Genomic DNA, 22,970 nt, shown 5'->3' with positions numbered 1-22,970 from the left:
GCGTGGTTCTGCCGCCGGACGATATCGCGTTTTATCAGGATATTTCTGTCCGTTCGCGTCAAGTTTCGGCTGCACCGGGGAATCGTACACTCGATTGAAAGATCACCGCCGGATATCTCTGTTCGCCCGCCAAAATTCAAACGGCGCTCCCGAAACGAGAGTAAAAAAGGGGTTCAAGTGCGAGGCGCAGCTTACCGCGCATTCGCGCCCGAGACACACGGACTTCCATATATGGCAATCTAACCGTGTTCCCTCAACTTCCAAATCAAAACGCTGTTATCACTTTTAATTATTTCTTCCCTTCTATTCCCATACATTCGCTTCGACGGTTAATGGTTGAAAATATTTGTAGTGATGATACAGTTAGGTATTAATCGATTCAGTCGAAATCAGCAGATTAATTTAAACGAATGGTCACGTGCAGGCAATAAAGCGGGATTTTGAAATTATGGCGGACGATCCAAATCGAGACATACTGCCTGTGAGGGACAATTCCTTGTGCGTGGAAACATGTCGCAGCAGCATAGGTGTGTATTCTATAAATACGCCGATTAAACTGTTCTTTCTTATTTATAACCTTACAAGTATTTCAATCCCCACTCGAACGGATAGTAATGCAATAAGTTTGGAAAGTATACGATCCCTTTTATGCAAGGAATATGTTCGGCGTTTAACACAATAAATTAAAGACCCCAGGGAGCGGCATCTGGTGTGTAAGCTGGACCGTTACGAGTTGGAGGACAAGTATTTACGACTGCTCGAGGAGGCGAGCAACCTGAAGAAAATGTCAAACCGTCAGGAGGACAAGATCAAACGATTGGCGACGAAGCTGATGAGAGTGACTGCTAATCCAAGGGCGTGCATGGTTGCTTTCGACATTTATGACGATAAAAAGAAAGTAGTCTGCCTTGAACTGGAAAACTCCAAGGTGGTCGGAGTATCGTTGAAGATAATTTAAAATTGAGCTTCTTTTTTTTTTTTAAATCGTTCGTACGACTATGAATGAGAGTATGTTCTCGTCTATATTCCAGCTGAAAGATAAAATCGCCGTGCTGAGGAATCAACTGTTGAGTCACACGATAACCGGTAGATCGTCATCGAGAAGCCGCAATACCCAGGCGAGGCCGTCGTCCGGGCGCATGTGAGTGCAACAGCGTCGTATTACAAGCGATCCGAGACGATCTATGATTCACACTCGGCGCATCGCGATAGATCACTGACGAGGCCCGCGATCCTTGTTTTAGATCGTGTCGAAGCGAGAACAGCCGCACCAAGATACCGTCTTGTCCCTGCATCGTCGAGGGCGGCGATGATGACAACGACGAGCGAAATAGTGCCGCTAGGATCGAGGTAATGGCAATGGACGGGCTTCCCGGGGGCAATTTTCTCTAAATGTCACGCCACACTGAGAGAAATAAATGTTTAAGAATTCCTCTACCCCTCTTTCTATTCTACACTCGTTCGCACTGGTCTAATCGCAAAGCTACGCAACTGTGCGGCAATACAAGCGTATCTATTGGTTCCTCGCGCAGAAACTGGAGGCACAGAAATCCCAGCTGGAGAAAGAGCTGTCGACTTACACGGCCACCAGCCAGCGGGAGAAAGCTGCCGAGAATGTCGAGTACATAAAAGTCTGGCGACAAATGAAGCAGCTGAACGATAAACTAATAGTCGCTCAGAGCACGAACGAGTCGTTGAATGCGCAAATCAACGATCTGAAGAGGACGCTCGAGGAGACAACCAAGTACGCTCCATGCCCCTCACGCTTTGCTTATGCACCGCTCGGCGGACTTAATAGACTGCATTCGCTGGATGCACTGTAAATTTTTCCTTTCTCGCGACACCTTCTTTTCTGTCGCTCTTCCAATTTTTCCGTTCCGTGTTGAAAGGCTTGCAGGTCTTCGAGCAGAGCTTAAATGAAGGCGTTAATAAGTAAATTTGTTGCGATTAATTTAATCAGGAACAACAAGGAGGTTTCGATAGCCCTGCAGGCGGAGAAGAAACGGGTGGCAGAGGTCGACGGGGAGATGCTGAAGGCGAAGGATTCTCAGCTGTCGTTGAGGGAGAAGGACGAGCAGATAAAGGACCTGATGAGCGAGATGCAGATACTGCAGCAGCACAACTCGGAGCTGGTCGCCCTCAGCTCTAAATACGGAGGGGTGGAGCTGGAGAACAAGGAGTTGAAGAGGAGGATCACCGAGCAGCTTCGCGATCGGGAGACCCTGAAGACCGCTTTCTGCAGCGAGCAGGCTAGCATCGCGCATGTGCAGGCCTCCAACGAACAACTACTTGAGAAGCTCCAAGACCTTCAGAACAACATAGACAGTTTGACGGTGCAGATGTCGGTCAGTTCGAAGCTCTTTTCCTAAATGTAGTGATTGTCAACAAATGTAATGACACTCGCGTTATTTTGCAGTCTTTCCAGACCCAGACTGACAGGCAGGAAGCGTTGAAGGCAGGGCAGATAGCAGCGGCGCAGCCCGATAAGAAGGTCACAGTAGCGAGCGACGACGGTGAGCGATACGAAGGCACTGGCAACGAAGGGACTAAATGCAAGAAATGCTGCGAGACTTACGAGAAAATAGTGCACTTAGAGGAGACCGTGTACGTGTCGCGAGGAAGCGGCAAATTCACAGACAAATCCATACAAACGGAGTGCACGGTCCAAGTGTCGATGAACACGAAGGACCAAGGGACGTCGGCCATGACGCCCGTCAAGGAGAAGCCGAAGGAAGAGGACTTGCTCGTTATCCGGCAGGACGTGGAGCTGACGAGAAGAGAGAATCCTCTGACGCCGGAGAATATGCTGAAGCTGTTGGAGCAGGCTCAAATCAGTACCCCTTTGGACGCGGCAAAGTTCTCCCACAAGGATATAGCCAACAACGTCGATTTCAACGACATCCTGGACCTAAACCAGAGGCACAGGCAAGTCGTCTCCCTTGAAAAACTGCTCTTCGGCGATTCTAGCTGCTGACAGAGACTGCTCGATCACTGGTTGACGAGGTGTTTAGATGCATGTCAGCTTCCGATCGATACCGAATGGGGTATTTAGCGTTGTTCTTCCCCGGGAAATAGATAGGGGTGGTAATTACACCGCATCCGAATCTTGGAGCTTCCAGATTCACGAGAGACCGCGTAACTTCGTAGGGCTTCATGTACTTTCAGCGCAAGATAAGATTATATTTTGTTAAGACGTAGATAAGATTTAGAGTAACTAGATTATGTAACGAAGTGCTGCCTGAGTAATTCCATTCGTCTCTGTGTACAGTTCTGTACCGCTGTGCATTCTCAGGTAACGCTCGACGCTCTTGTCGAATTCTTTGCGCTCGCCTTCTTGTACAACGAATGTGTATGTATCAATTATACTTTATGTTCTATTCCTTATGTACTGTGGCATGTAGCAACGTCGCAATAATAACAGCCAGCGGAAACTCTAAGCCCACGAGTAGTTTTCCAGAACGTCCGAGCACCACTCGCAAACATTATCGTCAGATTATGTTACAGCGATACAGGGACAGCCACTCAAGCCTTCCAAGGAACCCCTGCTCCCCAACTCACTCACCAGCTACAAAACAACGAAATGAGCACAAGTCCTCTTCAGCCTTTACAGAACCAGATTACCAATCTCAGTAACATGTTGTTTTTCCTATTTAACGTTCTTCGAGAACATCCCGTGGATTGCCCACTGCCTTGCGAAGTCGCCAGCTTGTACCGTCCGAAGACACCGAACGACCAGCAATTCGCGAATGATATCAATAACAATATCGACGTAAAGGATACTCGAGTCACGAAGAAGACCGCCAATGCCTCCACTGGTCCTCCTCCCGAGATAGAGGCTTTCAATGACAATAATAAGAATTCAAGGTCCGCGACCAACGTCGCGCAGAGTGGTTGCAACGCAAGAAAGGGCTGTACAGGCGTTTACAACGGATTACGCCAAGAAACTCTGACGAGGAGGGTGCTGCCGAGCTATAAGAACCACAGCCAGGTGGTCAGGTTCTCCGAATGCGAAGGCTGCACTTGCGACGACTCGCTAACTTGTCGTGTCAACTCCGATTGCACCGATCGTTGCTGCAGCAACGGCCCCGCGAGCACGCAACCGGCGATGACAGACTGCGCTGGGAACGAGTTGTTCGATTCTTCCGTTCAGAATTGCGCGCAGAATGTTGGCACGGTGTACATGACATGGTAAAGAATGTTCGTGGCCGCGGGAAAGGTAATTAGATAAAAGCTCATCTCGCTTCTTCCGAAGTAAGGTGCAGGACGAAGGTGGCACAAGGCCCTACAGACGCCTGGAGAATAGCACGTCCCCGGAGAAGAGAAAGGACGTGATTGACAATAGCCAGTCATTGCACGAGTACGTCAAGCAGCTGGACACGTGCAGAGAGGTTTTGAGCTGCAAGTCTGCGATCGTTGATACAACTGGATCATCAGTAAGAGCGAAAGCGTTGTACAGTTCTGCGCGAATGTTTGAAGCGTAGCGATTAATGAGGATATGTATGCGAAGGAGATCATAGACCCAATGAGATCCCGTATAAATAAACAGCCCGTGCCTGAAACGCGGAGAGTAGAATCCTTCTGTAGCCTGGACTATCCCAACGAGTGCATCGACGCTTCAAGTTCCGTGTCCGATTCGTTCCCTTTGATGATAGCGGATGGCCAGGGTCTGATGGAGGTTCATATTCTGTCCCTGCAACTCTCAACATCGGTTAGTATGACTAGAATGCCCCTTGACGATACAATTCCTCGGGACAGCTTCCAGAAAGGGACTGAATCCTTTGTTGACCGTTAATAGGCTAAGCAGATCCTGTCCCAAGAGAAGCATATTAGCAACGTGTCGTTGTTCATCAGCTGGAACATCTGGAACCAAGAGACAGCATTCACGCCCACGCTCAAGTGTCCCACCTTGAACTTCAATTCCTCCTTCGTGTACCGAATCACGAACCTCTCCTCCTTCTTCAACTACGTCCTTCTAGAGTATATAGTCTTCAAAGTGCACGTCTACCGCGAGGAAAACAGCTACATGGTGTCCACAGGAAAGCTTTCCATCAAGGACATACTAGACTATCCCCAGAACAAGCTGCACTACATCGCCCCCGTGAACAGCGTGCTTTCTTGCTCCCTTGGCGACAATTTTGGGCAGTTGTCCCTGTGGGTCAGGCTGAGTTGCGACATCGACAAAGTGGAAGCTTACAAGAGGAAACGTGGCTTGCATCTCCAAACAGAATCCCCTAGGGAATGCTCTATAAGATCCTTTGCGGAGGTCTCCGAGGAAACTGCTTCAACGCCTGCCAATGACTTGATCGCGTTGAAAGATGACTTGCACCATCGTTTCACTTACGACAGGTCCATGAATGACCTCCCCGCGTTCAAGACCCCTGTCCTCTTATCCAAGTCAAGTAACGATAATTCTGCCGTGTTAATTCGAAAGAGTGTATCTGGCCAAAAGTTGCTTCTGACATAAATAACTTTTAGTATCGTGTGCTAGGCCTACGGCATTTTATATAAAACGGATTAGGTTAAATATTAAATCTGGATAAAAAGGTACCTAAACATTTGTAACGAACCCGTATAAATATTTCATAAACTCCAAAGGAGACTTAGGTAGATGTGTACGCTCAAAATCACGCATCGATTTCACATACGTACGAAATATAAACTATTATATCTTCAGCTTCAATGCAGATATGACTTTCTTATTTAATATACATGTGGATAAACTATTTTCGCGGACACCCGGAAGCAATAACTGAGTTTAGGTGAAAGTTTCAGATACGCCCTTTCGAATTAACACGGCAGAATTGAATATTGAGTAACCACAGAAATGTAGGGGAGCAGAGAAGATTTTATCGTTAACATTATACAAAGGTACTTCGTCCGAGGACACGCCAGATAGTTATTTGCCCAACCCTAGTGCGAGTAATCTCACTGTGATGAAGGAGAGTACAAAAGAGGTCCATCCATCTGACTACAATCTCAGGATACTGAATAATCCTAGATCGCCGGCGGCGCCGGTGGAGGAAGAAGAGGCTCCCCAAAAAGTCACGGAGGATCCCCTCAACAGCAAGTAGTTGATCGTCCACTTTATTACACCCGCCCGTTTTATCACCAATTAAGAGACACGTTTTCGATTAAGCGCAAGGCCAGAAGCAACGGCAGTGAACGAAACGGAGACGAACGAGGTTGTGCAGCCAGAGAGGTCGAGCATGTCAGAGTTCAGAGCTATGCTCACGAACGTAAGCATCGAAGGATTCAAACTTTCCTATGTTCGAAATCATTGGTGTAACGCCAGGATCGCGATAATCCTCAGGGCAAACCCGATACGGCCGTTCTGCAGGATTCCGTCGACTCGATCCTCGAGGTGGCCGACGTGTTCTCGGAGAACAATTGGCAGGAGTACAGGCGGCGCAGCATGCTCACCTTCGTTAACTCGCAGAGTAATTAGATGTCGAGCGTCTCGATCTCGAGGTTTACTTATGCTAGCGAATTACAGGGCAACCCGTCGATGCCATCCAGCTCAACGGCAATAACACTTCCACGAACGACGAGGTACGTCGAAGCTCGAAAGAAGCTTATAGTCTACTATCGGACTGGAAACGCAGAGATCCCCTGCTTCTTGCAGATGACGGAGGAGGACACGATCGTCATCGAGATCGTGAACATGGTTCTGTTCCCAAAGAGCTCTCTGATGGAGAACAACGAAATACAGCTGCTCTACATCGAGTACTCGTTTCTCGGCCACTGCGGCGCTGACATGGAGACGGTCTCGATAAGAAAGCCGAGGCCCCCCAATCAAAAGCTGACGTTCAATTTTCGAAAAAGTAAATCGGGAAGTTCGTGCACCCTTTGTGTACGAAATATGAAGCGAAGCGGGAAAGGACTTTCCCATTTTCCTTCTCGTTCCGAAGGGGCAGCCTCTTCCCTCTTGGATTCGCGGTAATAAATAAAACCAAAGACACGACGATTGCAGAGTTTCGAGTAGACTCACAGAGGCATTCAGTGGAGGACAATGTTTTGCGCTCGATGCTCCATGATTCCATGGACCCAAATATCAAGTTCATCATCGTTTGCGAGCCCGTCCCTGAAGAAACCGACACGAAGGAGTGCTTGGAAGTTGGGTAAGGACACGGTGCACTAAGAGAATCACACGTAATGTAAAAGATTCCGAATCATTCGGGGTGTAATGGGTCTGTAACACGAAACTCAGGTACGCTTACTTCAATATAAGAGAGTACGCGCTAGCGGATACGGAGAGTATTCTATCGTTGCCGATATACAACGCAGACGAGACTGAAAATGTCGGTCTGCTGAAGGTAGTGCGATGATTGCTCGGTGCATAAAGCCGGGGATCCACTTGGTAGCTAAGCTAAACTATGCTGTGCAAAGAAACATAAAAAAAGACATAGCACAGTTTGGCTTAGCTTTTGCGTAAACGGATCCATTTTTAATACTCAGCATAGCTTAGCTTTCAGGTGGATTCCCGGATTTACAGTAGGCTGTACTTAATTCGGCTAAACCATTGCAGATTAGTGTGCTGGGTCTCGAGACGATACGTCAGCGTCTGGCAAGGCGCGGCACGAGTTTCTAACAAATTGTCGAAGTGTCGTCCGTGTGTCTTGCTCGCGTACAGTATAAAAATCGTGTGTAAAATATATCGACTTGAACGTTCCATTATATAGAAGTCCGCGTTTATTAGAAACTACTTACACGTTAATACAAAATACTTTATAGCTCCTTATATATGCGATACGTTTCCCTATATTCCCATTCAAATCGGTAATACAAGCTCGAATTAGCCTCCGTTCGTTCTTCGTGACTCCGGCTCTCGAATTCCAACCCGCTCTTTCAATTTTCAATCAACCTTTCCGCGTCATACGGATTCGCTTCGACAACGAACTGCGTTCTAACTCCTCGTCTTCTCTTTCTTCGCCGCCGCGCTTCCCGTCGCGCTCGCAGCGCTCTGCTTTTCCTTCAAGCTGGACAGCTTCGTTTTACGAAATATATCGTTGAAGACTCTGGTGGCGACCTGGAAGTCCCTGCAATCCTTCGGCTGTCTGGCGACGGACCAGACCCCTGCGATCGTGTCGATGCCCTGGCACACTCTGCAGGAACCTGCGCATTATCTTCATGATAAGTTATCTATCCACCGTGAACGCACCTTTGTGTCGGCGTTCTATTTACATCCAGCCAGATCGTTGACGTAATTCTCGCTCTTCGACAACGACCGATCGGATAATATTACTCGCAACACAGAAGCTAAAGCTCCCGCTGTATCAGATACATACACGGGATCCCCAAACGTGGTGATTCTAAATAGAAGCGCATAGCTGGTCGAAACTCTTCCCTCGACAATCTGACTTGTAAATAGAAAACTGGCCTCGGGGGTGTGATCCCTTATAAAACACGGATAGTGTACCGACGAACACCGCTATCGAGTTCGCGTAATTGTCAGTGCCGATTAACGTGAACGGCGAGCCGCGTTTGAACGGCGCGTGGCCAGAGACGTTCCACGTTCCATTTAGCAGGCTTTCGTGAAAGTGCGGGGTCGCGAGATCCGACACCGTCACGACGATAGAATGATTCACGACCTTCATGTCCAGCTTCATCCCCGCCTGGGCTGTTGACCAGGACCCTGACAAACGGCAAGGTAAGCCTAAAAATATCGCTCGTTTCACATGTCAGGTGGGTAGCCGCGATTGCGTGCTGAGAAGCATCGGTGCACCATCTCAGCGCGCATTATTTCTGTAGAATCAACGTAGGCAGCGAATGTTACCTTCTCTCTTGTTGTTCTTCGCAGGGTTGAATTTCAGATCTTCCAGTTCGTCCATTATAGTGTCGAGGATTTGGCTGGCGACCTCCTTGGTGTCGTGCACTCCTAGCGAAATATTCACACGATGACCATCGCTATTTCCTTCGTCCATCAACGGATTATCGTTCGGTAGACCGTTCTCAATAGAGACGGCTGGGCCGTCTCTCAAATTGGAATTCTCGTTCCTGGGCTTTAGAGCTTGATGATCCGCTCCTCTGACGTTGCCTCCTCCATAAACTCTACTTAAATCTTCCTTGGGACTTTTTCTAATGTAACTAGGGCTTAAAATGTGCTCCACTGGCCTGTCGAGGCTTTCAGAGACTGGGACTGGATTATTATTCTTCTCCATCGCGTTATTCGCGAAGCCGAGCTCCTTTGAATTCGAATTGCTCGATTCTGTGGTGACACTGATCCCCAGAGACTCTAGAACCTTCCCCAGAGGCAGGTCCATCGCGTTGGGAGCGTTCCCCGGAGGCGAATCGTTCGCATTGTCGTGGTAATTGCCTTTCAGCTGCACCGGGAAACTGTCCAAGCTCTGATCCCTGAAGTTGGATTGTGGATGACCATCGGCGCCTTCCTCGTTCACGCTCGAAGGCCTCAGACCTCCCACTCGAGCTCGATTTATCACACTCTGCTCCAAGTCACTCAAATGCTGCGTATTCGTCCCTGCTCGTCGATAATTGTACAAACCTTGCGCCTCGAGGACTGCGTGCCTATCAGAGAACCGTGGATGTTCCGCGACAGAATACCCGCTTTGTGAAAACCTTACGTCCTCAACTTCAGGCTCCCTACCATCGTTCAAATTGAAATTCAGAGGCTCGTGCGCGTCGAAGTTGCTCGGGTACTGCGGTACGTCGTAGTGATTTAAGTAACCAAACTGATCAGGATCATGCGGCTGAACCACGTTATTCGCGTTGCTCAGATCAGGTACATCCAGGCTGTTCCGCACGTCAGAGACATCCGGGCTCTGTTCAGGAATCTGCGGTTGCTCCGCGATTTCTTCCGCGCTAACAGGATACGCCGCGTCGAAATTCTCCTTTCGATCGTCCAACGGGCTGTAATTTGGCAAGTAGCCGACCGAAGCTTCGTCTGCTTCGAGAAGCCGAGGATCCCGGTTGAATCCCGTGCGCTCAAGGGTAGGATAGTTCTGAAAGTAGTCCAGCGTATCGTCCGTGTACCGAGAGCCTTTACCACGAGCCTCGTAGTCCTTGTAATAAGGCTGAACGTTCCTGTCCATCAGATCGCCGTTGTAATAGGACGTGGAGTTCTGAGCCTGCCGCGTGAACCGATCGTTAGGATTTCTCGTTTCAGCAACACCCACCGGAATTTTGTTGGCAACGATGTCCTGGAGGACATCGTCCTCGCTGTAGTAATCGGAATACTCGATCCCCTGGTCGCCGGGTCCCTTTCTCGAAGGATCCCTCGTGGTGGTCCTCATCAGACGCTCCACCATGTTGTCACCCTCGCGCAATTTCCCCGAACCCCTGTTTCTATGAGATTCGGTGGGACGGGCGGGGAGTTCGGTGGTGAACGGCGAGGAGAAGTCGACGTAATCGCTGTCCTCTACTTTAACCGCGGTAATTTTCTCGTGGGATTTCGAAAGGGAAGGTTTGCGGCGCGACTTGTGATCGATCGCGGCCTGGTGGCGCTTGACGATCGAATTCTCGTTTCCGTGTAGCTTCTTCGCCGGCGCGTTAATGTCTCCTCTGGTGTTCAGCGGTCTCTGAGTAAAGGGGCGTTTTTCAAAGGTTTATCCAACGCGTGGTGGAGGGTAGCACGCGCTCGGGAGCCACGAGTTATCGTATAATGCAGAACGAAGCTTACCTACCTTGGCAGATCCCCTCTTCAGCCCCGCAGAGTGCTGATTTCTGTATCGTCGGTGGTGCCTGAAAGGGAATTTCGTATCGCAGAGTTAAAAGCAACAAACCCTTCGGAGAAGCTTCCACGAAGCTGTACCTTTTCCTCTTCTTCTTCTTCGGCCCCTTCCGCCTCACAAGCTTCCCGTGCGCACTCGCGTCGTGGGTCAGCTTCGCGTTGCTCCTCGCTGGGAGCTTCACAGTGGCGTGAAGACTCTTCCGAGGCGCTCCTTGAGTTAGCTTGTGTATGGTCTGCTGCATCCTCGGGGACTTGAGCGCCTCTTTGGCCATCTTATGCGCCAAGTTTCCGTCGCCCGACCTGGCTACCCTGCTTTCCATCGGACCAACGCTACGTATCCTCGAGTCGTGTTGATCGGAGTGTCCATCGTTCCTGGTCGATTGTCGCTTTCGCAGAGGAGACTCCTCGTCGAGGTTCTCCGCAGATCTAGCATCACCTCTTCGAAAAGCATTGCTCCCGCGAGGTATTGCAACCAGTGCCTTGTCCTTTCCCGAGGGACCGAAGGGCAATTTCTCACTGTTGGCTTCGATGCGAACTGCGCTGACTAGTAGCGGAACGATCATGGTCAATCTGTTTGGTTAAGGGCAGTTCGAGTCTCGAATTTTCTTCTCTCTCTTCTTCGTTTACGCGATTTATGTTTAGAACGACGCGTTTACCTGAATAAGCTTAGCAGCATTCCTCTACGAGGTGGGTCGATCGGAGGATTGGCGCTGGTGCCATTGAATCGGCGTACGCTGGTTGGATCTTCGAACTTGTACCTTACTTGTCACCGTGCAGGCTCATCTCAGTTATCATCCCCTCGTTTCCTGACTCCGTGTCCCGCGGCTTTTCGAACCTATAAAATCCAGCACTCGGAGCACAGATCTTTGCGGATAATTCTCCCTGCACGTTGGCACGCCCTCGATAAAGGTTCGCAACAGGCTCGATGCTCGTTTCTCGACGACCAACTTTTGTCTCGTCCAATTAACGAGCCTCGATTCACACGTAACCCGTGGGCCTTTCATTCCGTCCAAGGCACTAGAGATGAATGCATCTCTGGCTTGTTCCCACCCCATTCTTCAAAGCGGGGCGCCGCCACAAGTGGCCTTTGAGGGCCGCGAAAAGGCTACGAGGAAAACGGTCCATTTGCTCGTTCTGGAAATCGCACAAGCGGCTGCTTAAATCTGGGGGAAACGTGTGCCAATGCCCGTGCACGCGTGCACACGTATGTCGCCCGCGTAGGGTCGATCTCCGTTGCGATCAAAGTGACTTGGATCATCGCCAAGTACACGCGTCGGCCTCAATTAGTCAGATATTACGTATGAATGTCTTACACGCGGCCACTCTGCATTAATAACACGGAAATGAACTTACAGCCGTCTGCTGCGCGGCTAACGCGTCGTCCTTTAATCTTTTTCCAAGTTTGGCCTGGATAATGTGCGGTGCCAACGGACATTCTGCAATGGTCCCGATCAGTCCTCCGCATTCGTTAACCCCTCAACGACCACCCCGTACGGACCTTAAAAACTCGCGCTACGTTCAACCAATTCACTTCCAATTTTGCATGCAGGATCGTAATAACATTCCACATCGTCCAACGAGGGCTTTTCTTATTCCGATTCCCCGTTTATTATTTATAAAGAAAAAAGGTGGCCTTTTCTCTTAGAAAAATGTAACTTCACCTTTGATCTCTCACCATTTCTTTATTTTTAAAAATTTTCAAAATCGGCCCCGTTGGACGATAGCTATTGACATACTTTATAAGAAGATTTTATTGTTTTTTATTTCGGACACGACATACAGCCGTTTTCAGGCCCACCGTTTAGCCGTCTAAAATCGAGAGACTTTCGGATATGTATGCATAACTTCCGAGAAACAATAGTTTTTTAACTGAAACTTTTTTGTTAAGTAGTTCATAATACTATGTAAAGCTAGTAAAAAAACGGGAAATCTTCATCAAGCCGTTGACTTGTAAAAAAATCCACAAAATGTACACATTTTCCGAGAGTTCAAGCGGGTATACCCCCTTAAAGCCGTATTTCCTACACGGCCCGGGAAAACAGTGGAGGTTTTCGTTCCGAGGGCCCGGGCCTCACGGTCGGTTTTTCGTTTCGGGGGTCGGTCGTTGAAGGGTTAAACTCTGACCACCTCGTGCCTTGAGTCAATTTCCTCTGAATGCCTAGTTCCGTTTAGGTTGACCGAGCGAGGGAGACTTTCTGCTTCTTTGTGAAAAAAAATGGCGAGAACGAAGGGTCGGGGCATATTTGGTCTATCGTAAAAGTGCATCGGCGGCGGAGTCGCCCAGTGCGGGGTATTAAAACCAAGTCAGAACACAAATAGACTCCCAACGATCCGTCGAAGTACCATCGGCGCCGGACAGAAGCCGGCTGTTGAGCAGCGGGGAAAAAGGACAAGTCACGGCCGGCTAGCTGACGGTGAAATTATGGTCTGTAGTCTATACAACGCATTGCGGGACCCGCTACGTACATATCGGCGTGGACCAGCTAGTGAAATCCCTGGAGACCCGCAGGCATTGATTATTATTAGAACCAGCCAAAAGTACAACCGATTCTACGGTCTGTCTGGGGAACGATAATGCAAGTGCATCCAAAGATATTTCGACCCCTTGCTCTCCATCGCGAGGGAAATGTTTCCCTCGCGGCGAGCATTTGCGGCAAAGATATTTCGACTCTACGCTCTCGATCAAATTTTCCTCGTGACAAACTTTTTCTGCAATTCGATCACAAGGACATTCAAAGATATTTCGATTCTACGCTCTCCATCACACTTTCTATATGACGAGCTCTTTCACATATCTCGACGCTACGTTCTGGTTCACGATACTTTTCTTCTGATGGATGGAAGCTTAAGTGTGTCGAGGATATGGGTTTTTTGGAGGGCTATAAGATATTCTAAGGGGCGTCTGTTTTATTTCAGTGATAAGTCGACGTCTTCGAGAAGCCAGAAGACACACGCCAATGCAGTGGAACGAATTCTGTGCGCACCACGTCGATGAAAGAGTGCCCGTCACTCCGGAAGAATTCTGTTTACGAACAGTATGCACGGTTTACGATACAGGATCGTAAGAGACTCACGCCGAATGCTCGTGAATCCGAATCACGATTTATTATTGCGAGATCGCCAGTATTTTTAAACGATCGATGCCTCTCGATTGCGTAATCGAGCATTTCCGATTGTTTAACTTGAAGCTTGGCGCGCGTACAGCCACCGCTTCGGCGAACGCGAACCGGGACGCAGGGCTATCGGAAATTAATCCTTGGGGTGCGATGGAAAGCCGATATTTACCGCGGAAGGGGGCATCTAGTGGCTCTAATAGTACCGATAACTCACAATTGTGTAACGATCTAGCGGTAATTGCCTGGGTAACCCTTGGCGCGAGCACAAAGGTGAGAGAGAATACCAAAGGTCGCGGTTCTTGCACTCTTCGAGTGGATTACTTAAAAAGTGATCTCAGCAATCCTTTAAGGGGTCATGCTCAGTCAGGAGGCCGAAAAAAGGGTGGTCTTTGGAAATTTTTTACTCAAAAGCTATAACACATTTCTCAAAAAATCTTTTTTCCTTTTAAGGATTACATCCAGTACTGTGCATTGGAATTTTTTTATTTAAAAATATTTACCAATTTACTTATTATATTATATTATCTAGTATTTGAACGAAGGATTTTTTTATCCGATGCTTAGTTTTCTTTTAAACATCAGCCATTTTTCCCCAAATCAATATTTCGAAAAATCCTTCGTTCAAATACAAGATAATATAACATAATAAGTAAATTCTTTTGAATTTTTTATTTTAGATGATCGACTTTCGAGCAGCAGTGGTCACCGCAGAAGCCTTTTTATTTAGAGAGCCTTCGAGTGATGGACAATAACATAGTTATTGATAAATATTTTTAAACAAAAAAATTACGATGCACGGTTCTAGATGCAATCCTTAAAAGGAAAAAAGATTTTTTGAGAAATGTGTTATAGCTTCTGAGTAAAAAATTTCCAAAGACCACCCTTATTTCGTCCTCCTGACTGAGCATGACCCCTTAAACCGCGAGCACACAGGTAAAAACATCTGCCAAGAGAATTTCCAATCCATTCCAAGCTCTTCATCACCATCCCTCCACCCGTACCCCAAAGACCTCGACAACAAGTGACTCTCTGATTCCATTTGTCAGGGTTGCCTAAAAAATTCCCACGATTCTACGCGAGGCGGAGGCGATTGAAAATTGAGCCGGTGCTTCGACAACAGGTGCGTCGTTCCCCGTGCATCGTCATCGACTCGAGGGGTAGACGACGCCCCTCGGCAGAGCGCCGCTGCCGCAGCCGAACGGTGGAGATGCGGGCGAAAGAAGCGAAGAAAGGAAAGAACACGACGGCGATGAAGAAGACCACGAGCACGACCACGACGACGACAACGGCGAAGGAGAAGAAGAGGCAGAAGAGAAGCGTGGAGGGTGTCGGGACGCGTTGCGGCTGGCATTGGTAGCAGTCTCGAGATAGCCGCCGGCTGGCTTCCTCACCGCCTCGGGGGATATATTCGGGGATTCCGAGCGCAAAGTGGTGAAACGATTTAATCCAGTGGCCGATCCATCGATCGCGCACAGAGTAGTGAGCGATCGAGCAGCGGGCTCGCCTCGAATCGGTGGCGAATCCAATCGAAAACCGACCGCAACCGTGTGTGCTTCCCTGGAGGTGAGTCTCTATTTCTCATCAAGCCCCTTCCTTTCTTCTCTCTCTCTCAATCTATCTATCTCTATCCGCTTTAAAGTTTCTTTTCGTCGGTTCGCTCGTTCTCTCCTGTTCCGCTCGCCGTCACCGTGTCAGCTCTTCGTCGTGCTATTTTCGTGAGTGTTGTGCAAGTGTCGAACGCATTCAGGCGGCATTCGAACAGCGCGCTGGGCTCCGTTCTGCTGGTATCGAACGATCGTACCCTGTCCCGCGACTTCCTCGATCGTTCTCTCTCTTCTGGACGGTGAGACAGTAACCCCCCCTCCGCCCGTCCGCGGGCAGATTTTGCGTTCACGATTGTCGCGTTGCCCTTGGATCGGACCGCCCCGAGTGCGTGAATTTCGCGCTGATTATTTCGGGACGCGCCGCGGACGAGCTGTCTCCCCCCGAGCGATTGAAAAATAATAGACGATTACGTGGACGGGACGGTATGCCCGGTTGCCCGCGTGCTCGGCCTTGCGGCTGCGTTCTCCACGATGCGAGACATCGGGCGCGAGGTCCTCTTGAATCTGTAGGTATCGTTACGCTCGTCGCGAATCGCGCGCTCGCGACGGCTTCTGACAACGAATTCAAGGGGTCAGTGGATCGCTGCAGAGGTTGATAGAAACGGATGCGTAAGGGGACCAATTCTCGGTGGAGGAGAACAGAAGAATCGCTTATGCGTAATACAGTGTCCATCCTCTGGTCGTCGAGCTGTCGCCCCGATGACAGATATGGAATGCTGTCAGCGTGCCATGCGGAAGCGTACAGGCAGGCCGTTGCAAATCTCCTAGTGATTATCGCTCGTCCAGCGCGAACGCTACTGCGATTAATAACTATCTGTAGCGTCAAAGTGACTGACGGCACACTCCGAACATCCACTGGAAGTACCATCAGTTTCCCTGAGAACCACGACGACTAAAGGCGAACCGTCGCCTAAAATCCGCACCCCTAACTTTTCCCTTTTAGCTAATCGCGGCAGCGGGTGCATTAATTCTGAAAACAAGCGGGAGGTTCGACGATCAGAGGATTTCGGTAGACGGCGAGGCGAGCGTCTTCCTCGGGGAGGAAACGTGTTATTCGGAGGAGCGAGGCAAGGTTGCGCGGCGGCCGCGAGCAACTGGGCCCCGGGCTTTGCAGCGACGACGACAGTGTCCCGTCTAATAAACGCATCGCGGAGCACGGTGCCGAAATGAAATTCTGTGTTACGTGCTCAAGGCGCCTCGTAAAATAGCCGTGCCGTTTCGCTGGCACAGTTTCCGCGCGCGGTCGGGGGAGGAGTCCAGTGAATCAAACCGCGGGGTCCAGTGCGAAGGCCAAGTTTTTAGGAAAGATGATTAAACGAGCCTTGACTCTCTGCGAAGGAAGCGCGCGACGACGACCTGCCGCTTACAATACCGCGGCTTCGACAGGTCAAAGCGTAAACCAAGGCGCTGCGAAATTTCGTAATACAAATTAGCTGAAACTTTTTCCGTCAGCTGTACCGATTCCACAGGCTACGTTCAATCAGATTTGTATCATAACGAATTCCAAACCCCTGCTGGTGTGTTTCGGAAAGTCCTAATCTAAGCATCGCCGCAATTTGTGTAAATGAGATACAGCCGAAGCTAAGCCGAATCTATGATAATAGGATTAGGGTGGCCCAGTGAAATGGGTTTGCGGGGCGAGTATATTTTCGTTGGGTGGCATCAAAGCCAGGGGGTTCCGGGGTGTTTATGAAAGTTTCTTAGACGATATGTAGTTCCTCGAGCTTGTTCGAGGATCGCGCGCCGCGAAACTGCAGTTCGCCCGGCGGGGCTATTTATTTGTTCGCGACTTTACGTTGGATCCGCGTGTACCACGGCGTCGAAATCAATGGCGGAAGTGACCCGATTAGAGGCGAAATACAAGAAAATGCGGCCAACCCCGCGCGGTGCTAGCGGGCCAGCCAATCAGACGAACGAATACGGGTGCCGCGTGTCGGAAATAGATTTCGCTTAAACTAAAGGTTGATCCACCGACGCCGCTTTGACCATCTACGTGTAACGTTCGATTTATCCGACCCACGGACTCGATCGAGCCCCGAAGGGGCGCCCGTCGCTCTACCCCACAAAATATCTCAATCCGCCGCGCGAGTGGGTAAACCGGCGGCGACGTGTGCGTCGTTTCTGGCAGGGGCAGCTCGCGATAACTTTTATTCTTGAAAAGATGTAAGGCGGGTTGCCCGGGGCGGGCAACTGCGCGAGATCTACCGCGCGTGCGCAGTACGCGAATTCATATTCCCCTATCGATCTGTGCGCGGAAGCTTGAAGATCTTCGAAGAAGAAAACACGATGATCTTTTATGGATAGGTTGCTTTAAGCACACAGGAACAGTTTATCGAAGATTGGGGTAAATCCCGCGAGTGGAGGTCGGTTTTCTCGAGCTTCCGAGTCGATAAGTTACCAGCCGACCGAACAAGAGTTCACCTCTTTACTGAAATCCGATATTCGAGTGCGCGTCGGTTATCCTGGGGCGGCAGCACTGCCGCGAGAGGCGCGAGTGAAGATTCGAATTCGAATCGGTTTAGCAGAACTAGCTTAACGGAGTTTCACAAGATCCCCATTGTTTCTCTGTTGCAGAATGACGGTGTGATGTGGAGTTCAGCACAATGGCTTCCAACATTTCGATCACATCCAAAACGAAACAAGGCAAGTCCTCCAGACGTTAACAAACATTCCGAGTCAGTGTTCCTCCACTGTTTTAGCTAACAGCCTGTGAAAACCTTCTCTGTACAGAATCTTCGGCGGAGGTAACTCGAGTCACCAGGAGAGAGGGGGTCACCACCACGTCGTCGTGCACGGTCAGTTCGCACCCTCCGCTTTATTGCATTTAACAAAGAAACGTAGCCACTGGAATCTGCGCAGCGGGCACATCGAACTATCCCGCGCCGTTCCCTGCCGCGGCCAAAGCGGGCTAGTCTCGCTGTTAACGAGCGCGATGGCGGCTCGCAGCGCTCATTACCGCGGCCGGCGCACAAAGGGAACGGTCGCGGAATAAAGGGCGCGCCGCATCAAACGTTTTTGAGTAATTGGCTAAACGGCAACTAACAAGACATCTATGCCTCCGCGTTAAATACGTTACGTCACGATATCACCATCTAAATTAAACTAAAAGCAAGGCGCACCGCAGCAAGGTAGATAGAATATCTGGTTCGATGCCAAAGCCTGAAGACAACCAAGAACTCACCGCCATTCCAACTACTCCCGCAATGCACGAACACGTCTCTCATTCTTCTCGGGCGATCTCCGCGCCCGTTGCCTCTCCTCCTCTCGCGCACCAGCCCGCTCCCTTTCGCCTGGCTCTCTCACCCCTTAATTCACTACCGGGCGGATTCTTTTTCTCCCCTTCTCCCCGGTGCCCCGACATGATTTATACCGGAACGCATTCTGCCGGTGTTTCACGCTTCCTGGAAGAACGGCCCCCGTTAGCGTCCGTCGCGGGCGACGCCGGCGCATGCCACCCGATCCCGAGACGTCTCGTTTCCATCGTTAATTAGGCCTTAATTAATTGCAAAATGCCTGGCGCGCTTTCGGCACGCCGATCGGAAGAAAGGCTTTTGCCAGCCGCCGTCGCCGCTTCGGCGATACACCTCCAAACGAGAATAGTCCGGGCTGGCTTTGCCGCGTTGATCGTGGTAACGGATTACGGGGAGACAAGCGAGCGGAGGAATGATCGGTTTACGAGATACGGAGAGATTTGGGCGGTAGTGTCGAATGGCAGTGTGCGAGGATTATTCAGGGTGCTTGCCAAAGCTGTGGGGGTGAAATGGGGGTGAATCGAAGGAGGATTTCAATTGCGAGTGGTAACCCAGACCCTGGGGACCGTTTAAAGTAAGGTTTCAGTTGTTTTGGCTTGTCTATTGTGAAATTAACTTGCTTAACTCTATCTTGGTGAAATTATTGTTATGCTTGGAATCCTGACAGTTCGTGCGGTTGAGAGTACGGAAGCAATGCCTTCGTTTCGGCTGCCTGGCACACTGTCCTCCTCGAAACAATCTCACCTTGACCACAACGCCGCAATTTTATCGTATCCTCAGTTTTTTCACTGTTCCGATAGCGCCGGGCAATCAAAGATGCTTTTGGCAGTATATCAAAGTAGAAGGATTCTGGTGGCGAGAAAGTGTCGGGCATTTAGTAATACTTCTGACAGGTGACAAAGAGCAGGGCTTATGTACACCGTGTCTTGAGAAAACATTGTAAAGCTTTCCTCCGTGCAACAATGATATTAATTCATCGTTGCGTATCAAAACAAATTGCACTGGGATGATTCCATACATCTGCAATTCAGGCTATCAATATTGATGATCGAGCATGTGGGTCCCATCACTGACCTTCTAGTTGCGCGGCTCACAGCTCTCTGAGCCGCTCTACTACTTGTGGAATGTTATTCTGTTGAATTGAATCGGGCTCGCGATTCAGAGCTCGAAAACGTCCAACCCTAGGAGTTTGAAGCTGAAGATTCCACGAGTCCCACGGTATCGGAATTCTTAAACATCATAATTTATAATTATTATGACTCCCTATTGTCAGTTCTCTCCAGTTGAAAGGCACCAGTATTACACTTTTCAAGTCAGAGACCCTCGGTATCAAAGTCCTCGACGATCGACGAGATTAGTCCTTGCAAGCATTGATTTCAAGGAAGTACCTTCACACACAGTTGTGCTAATTACACTGTAATTTAATTACGTAATTTAATTACATTGTATTTCAATTACATAGTAATTCAATTACGTTGCAACTCAATTACATAATTCAAACTTTTCAATTAATTCGATTGCTAATTACTGTAATTGTGCGTGTAATTGAATTACAATGTAATTGAAATACAATGTAATTGAATTGCAACTCAAAACTCTGAAGAAGTGAGAAAAAAAGTGGAAAAAATGCAACAAAGGAGTTTATTTCTCTTTATACATTATCAATTTATGAATAATACCATATTCAGCATTCATATTATTTTTTTTCTGTTCGAAACCTTTACCTACATATTTATTTTCCCACCTCTTATTACCTCTTAACGTGATCACCTCTTAATTCTTAATTATAATTCAATTACATTGTACTATGCAATTACAATTGCAAATACATTGCAATTACGAATTGCGATCTATTTTAATCGAATGCGAGATCTGAATTACGAATTACACTGTAATCGAATACGGTGTAATTTAATTATTTTGTAATTATAATTCATGGAGTAATTCAATTGTAATTCAGCACAACTCTGCCTTCGCACAGCTTTTAAGTAAATCAATTACCATCCAAACGATCTTCCGGACTCCCTCCCCATCCACTTCACCCCACAAGGTCTGAAATCACCCAATTACCACTCGAACCTCCCAAATCGAGTCAATCGACGTGTCCCCGACCAACGCGGCAGCGCGGACAACGTGGTCGCGAGTTATGTTTAGAATTGGCTTTCATTTAATCATAAATCACCGGTTAAATCGGTGCATTGTACAAAGTACGCGCGAACGGTGGTACATGCGACCGTCCCGCGTAAATAAAACCGTAGAAATAGCATTCCATCTATTATTGCATCGGGCATGCTGCAACCGCTTTCAAGGTGACTCGATTTATATTTCACTTAACGTTGAATAACTCTATCGAGCCCGCCGCCCCCCCGACGACTTAATTAATTTATCGTCACCTCTTTGCGCGCGGGACACACCGTCAAATGATTTACACGCGGGTCCGAATCGAGGCTTCCGCTGCTCCATCATAAAGGAGCGATTTACGAGCGTGGAATCTAATATTCGCCGCGCCTCGCATTATCGATAGCTCGATACCGCTGCTACTGACTCACAGGGGTGGCGTTGACACGTTAAGTTCCCTCGGCGAGGCGTTTTCAGGGTCCCTGGCAGCCCGTCAAAGATCGCGGATTTAGGAGACCCGCCGAAGTGGGCATCGATAGCGCGACCGCTTGCGTTTTGCATGGAAACTAGGCGTCCGCTCAGTTTCGCGAAATCATGGGCTGTCAGGCGGATGTTTGGCAAGTTAAAAACCGGCAAGCGATCCCCTGCCAACAGTGAAAACAACGTTCTCGGGACGGGGTCATCGTTTGTTTTTCGTTCATCGCGGCGGTATGAAAGACAGTTTACGATGCTCCTGAATTTCCACCCCGACGAATCGAGACGCGCGTTCTCGCGTGCGTGACGGAATTTATAAAACGAAGGAAAGCGCGAGAGCGTGCACCAGTTTTTACCTCGTGCCGCGAGGTGGACGTTCCTTGACGGTTTCATGAGTTACCGCCGCGGCGCCGGCCAAAACGCGGCGACAGAAACAATTCGAGATAAATCAGCAACAGCCTTGGGCCGTCTAGCAATTATTGTCCGGCCATAAGTCGAACAATTATCGTAAATCACAGCGGATAGCCTGGGGAACGAAACAGCCTCTCTGGGAGAGTCCGTTTTGGTTGCACGAAGTGTTTCTTCAATGTCGATGCCTTTAGCTGCTACAACCCCTGGCAATAAGTTTGGAAGCAAACGCAAAAATTCGAAATTAACGAGAAACACCAATATTTTTTATGTATAATATGCAACGGTATATATATGAAACACGTAGTAATGTTAAATTCGTCTATTTTAAAGTAAAAGCACCAAAAATAATTAAGAATTTTGTTTATTATATAATACAATATAATTAATTATATAATAAAATATGGAAGAAACAATATAATAAACAAAATTCGTAATTATTTTTGGTGCTTCTACTTTAAAACAGACCAATTTAACATTACCGCGCGTTTCATATATAAACCGTTGCATATTATACATAAAAAATATTGGTGTTTCTCGTTAATTTCGTATTTTCGCGTTTGGTTCCAAACTTATTGCCAGGGGTTGTGGAAGATATGGAAACAATTAGATTTCTTTCCTACAATAGGAGTGAATCCATGAGAATAAATACCTTTGTTAGAAAGAATAACAAGAGCAAGACTGAATAAAATCATTCACCCCTTCAGTCATCTCCAAGCTGTTGAGAGCTGACGTTGAAGCGGGGCACGATCTCTTCGTTTTCTGAGATAAATATATTGTTACCTACATACCCACGATAGAGTTGCCAGCGACGGTGCGCTCAGCGAGTCGTCATGAAATTAACAACCGGAACGAACCAAATCTCACTTCACTGCAGTCACTTTGTCGCTGCGCTTCTGTTGCATCCCCCTTTCTCGCCTATATTCCACGCCGTCAACGTAGGCGCACACAGGCACAGATTAGACGCAGGGTGACGCAGCGCAGTAACTAATGAAGCGCGATATGCGCAGCTGTGTTGGGCTTCCAAAGAAAGCGCAGTGTTCCGCGCTGCGCCACTCTGCGTTCAATCTAAACCTACGCTCGCAGCATCGAAGCGATCCCCTGCCGATTCCTGACCAATTCACCGCGACAGATTGCCCGTCGAAGGCCACGGTGGCAAAGTATCAATCCTCGATTCAAAGTCAATCATAATTCTGCAACGTTCCGAGGCAACGTGCTTGTCGCATCTGTTGGCACCGTCCGATCTGTTCGCGGCCATTGAAATTTACTGGCATTTCGAAAACGTGGAAACCAAACCGATAACCGTCCCCTGTGC

The 22,970-nt window shown here is 48.7% G+C and overlaps 3 protein-coding genes and 1 long non-coding RNA gene across 5 annotated transcripts in view; 3 read left to right on the top strand and 1 right to left on the bottom strand.

Moving 5' to 3' along the window:
* Window positions 1–3: 3 nt before the first annotated feature.
* LOC143367990 (uncharacterized) lies at window positions 4–7,618 on the top strand. The gene is made up of 16 exons (XM_076810282.1): window positions 4–527; window positions 690–928; window positions 1,032–1,141; window positions 1,245–1,350; window positions 1,533–1,744; window positions 1,961–2,345; window positions 2,417–2,971; window positions 3,419–4,188; window positions 4,253–4,433; window positions 4,475–4,708; window positions 4,796–5,448; window positions 5,915–6,041; window positions 6,446–6,821; window positions 6,971–7,118; window positions 7,208–7,313; window positions 7,526–7,618. Exons 1-16 carry the CDS (start codon window positions 449–451, stop codon window positions 7,586–7,588), a joined length of 4,344 nt encoding a protein of 1,447 aa, XP_076666397.1. The 5' UTR covers window positions 4–448; the 3' UTR covers window positions 7,589–7,618.
* On the top strand, window positions 5,484–6,455 carry LOC143368155 (uncharacterized). Its single transcript, XR_013085168.1, has 2 exons — window positions 5,484–6,236; window positions 6,311–6,455. It is a non-coding gene; the product is annotated as an uncharacterized LOC143368155 (long non-coding RNA).
* Window positions 7,619–7,671: 53 nt separating the features above from the next.
* LOC143368151 (uncharacterized) lies at window positions 7,672–12,128 on the bottom strand. Its single transcript, XM_076810552.1, has 6 exons — window positions 11,341–12,128; window positions 10,766–11,254; window positions 10,638–10,695; window positions 8,774–10,532; window positions 8,417–8,653; window positions 7,672–8,112 (listed from the first exon to the last, which is right to left on the bottom strand). Exons 1-6 carry the CDS (start codon window positions 11,358–11,360, stop codon window positions 7,904–7,906), a joined length of 2,772 nt encoding a protein of 923 aa, XP_076666667.1. The 5' UTR covers window positions 11,361–12,128; the 3' UTR covers window positions 7,672–7,903.
* Window positions 12,129–15,106: 2,978 nt separating this feature from the next.
* The window catches only part of Obsc (Obscurin), a 45,944-nt gene continuing 38,080 nt past the window's right edge, over window positions 15,107–22,970 (top strand). Inside the window, exons 1-3 of one of the 2 annotated variants that reach the window (XM_076810313.1) lie at window positions 15,107–15,363; window positions 17,979–18,047; window positions 18,135–18,199. In XM_076810313.1, coding sequence (XP_076666428.1) covers window positions 18,008–18,047; window positions 18,135–18,199 — 105 coding nt within the window. In that variant the 5' untranslated portion in view covers window positions 15,107–15,363; window positions 17,979–18,007. Of the gene's footprint in view, window positions 15,364–15,518; window positions 15,644–17,978; window positions 18,048–18,134; window positions 18,200–22,970 lie in introns of those variants that run through there. The other variant, XM_076810314.1, reaches the window with a different exon arrangement.

The sequence above is a fragment of the Andrena cerasifolii genome, chromosome 4 (assembly GCF_050908995.1).
Source record: "Andrena cerasifolii isolate SP2316 chromosome 4, iyAndCera1_principal, whole genome shotgun sequence".
In the NCBI taxonomy this organism is placed as follows: domain Eukaryota; kingdom Metazoa; phylum Arthropoda; class Insecta; order Hymenoptera; family Andrenidae; genus Andrena; species Andrena cerasifolii.
The sequence above is the reverse complement of the archived record's forward strand: the minus strand, read 5'-3'. Positions and strand labels throughout refer to the sequence as shown.

Excerpts from the sequence above, each read along its gene's own strand:
- LOC143367990 (XM_076810282.1), top strand. The coding sequence starts at position 449 with ATGGCGGACGATCCAAATCGAGACATACTGCCTGTGAGGGACAATTCC. Across the intron at positions 6,822-6,970 it reads GACGTTCAATTTTCGAAAAA|AGTTTCGAGTAGACTCACAG; the intron begins GTAAATCGGGAA and ends CGACGATTGCAG. Across the intron at positions 7,119-7,207 it reads AAGGAGTGCTTGGAAGTTGG|GTACGCTTACTTCAATATAA; the intron begins GTAAGGACACGG and ends CACGAAACTCAG.
- LOC143368151 (XM_076810552.1), bottom strand. The coding sequence starts at position 11,360 with ATGCTGCTAAGCTTATTCAG. Across the intron at positions 10,696-10,765 it reads AAGAAGAAGAAGAGGAAAAG|GCACCACCGACGATACAGAA; the intron begins GTACAGCTTCGT and ends ATTCCCTTTCAG. Across the intron at positions 10,533-10,637 it reads TGAAGAGGGGATCTGCCAAG|AGACCGCTGAACACCAGAGG; the intron begins GTAGGTAAGCTT and ends CCCTTTACTCAG.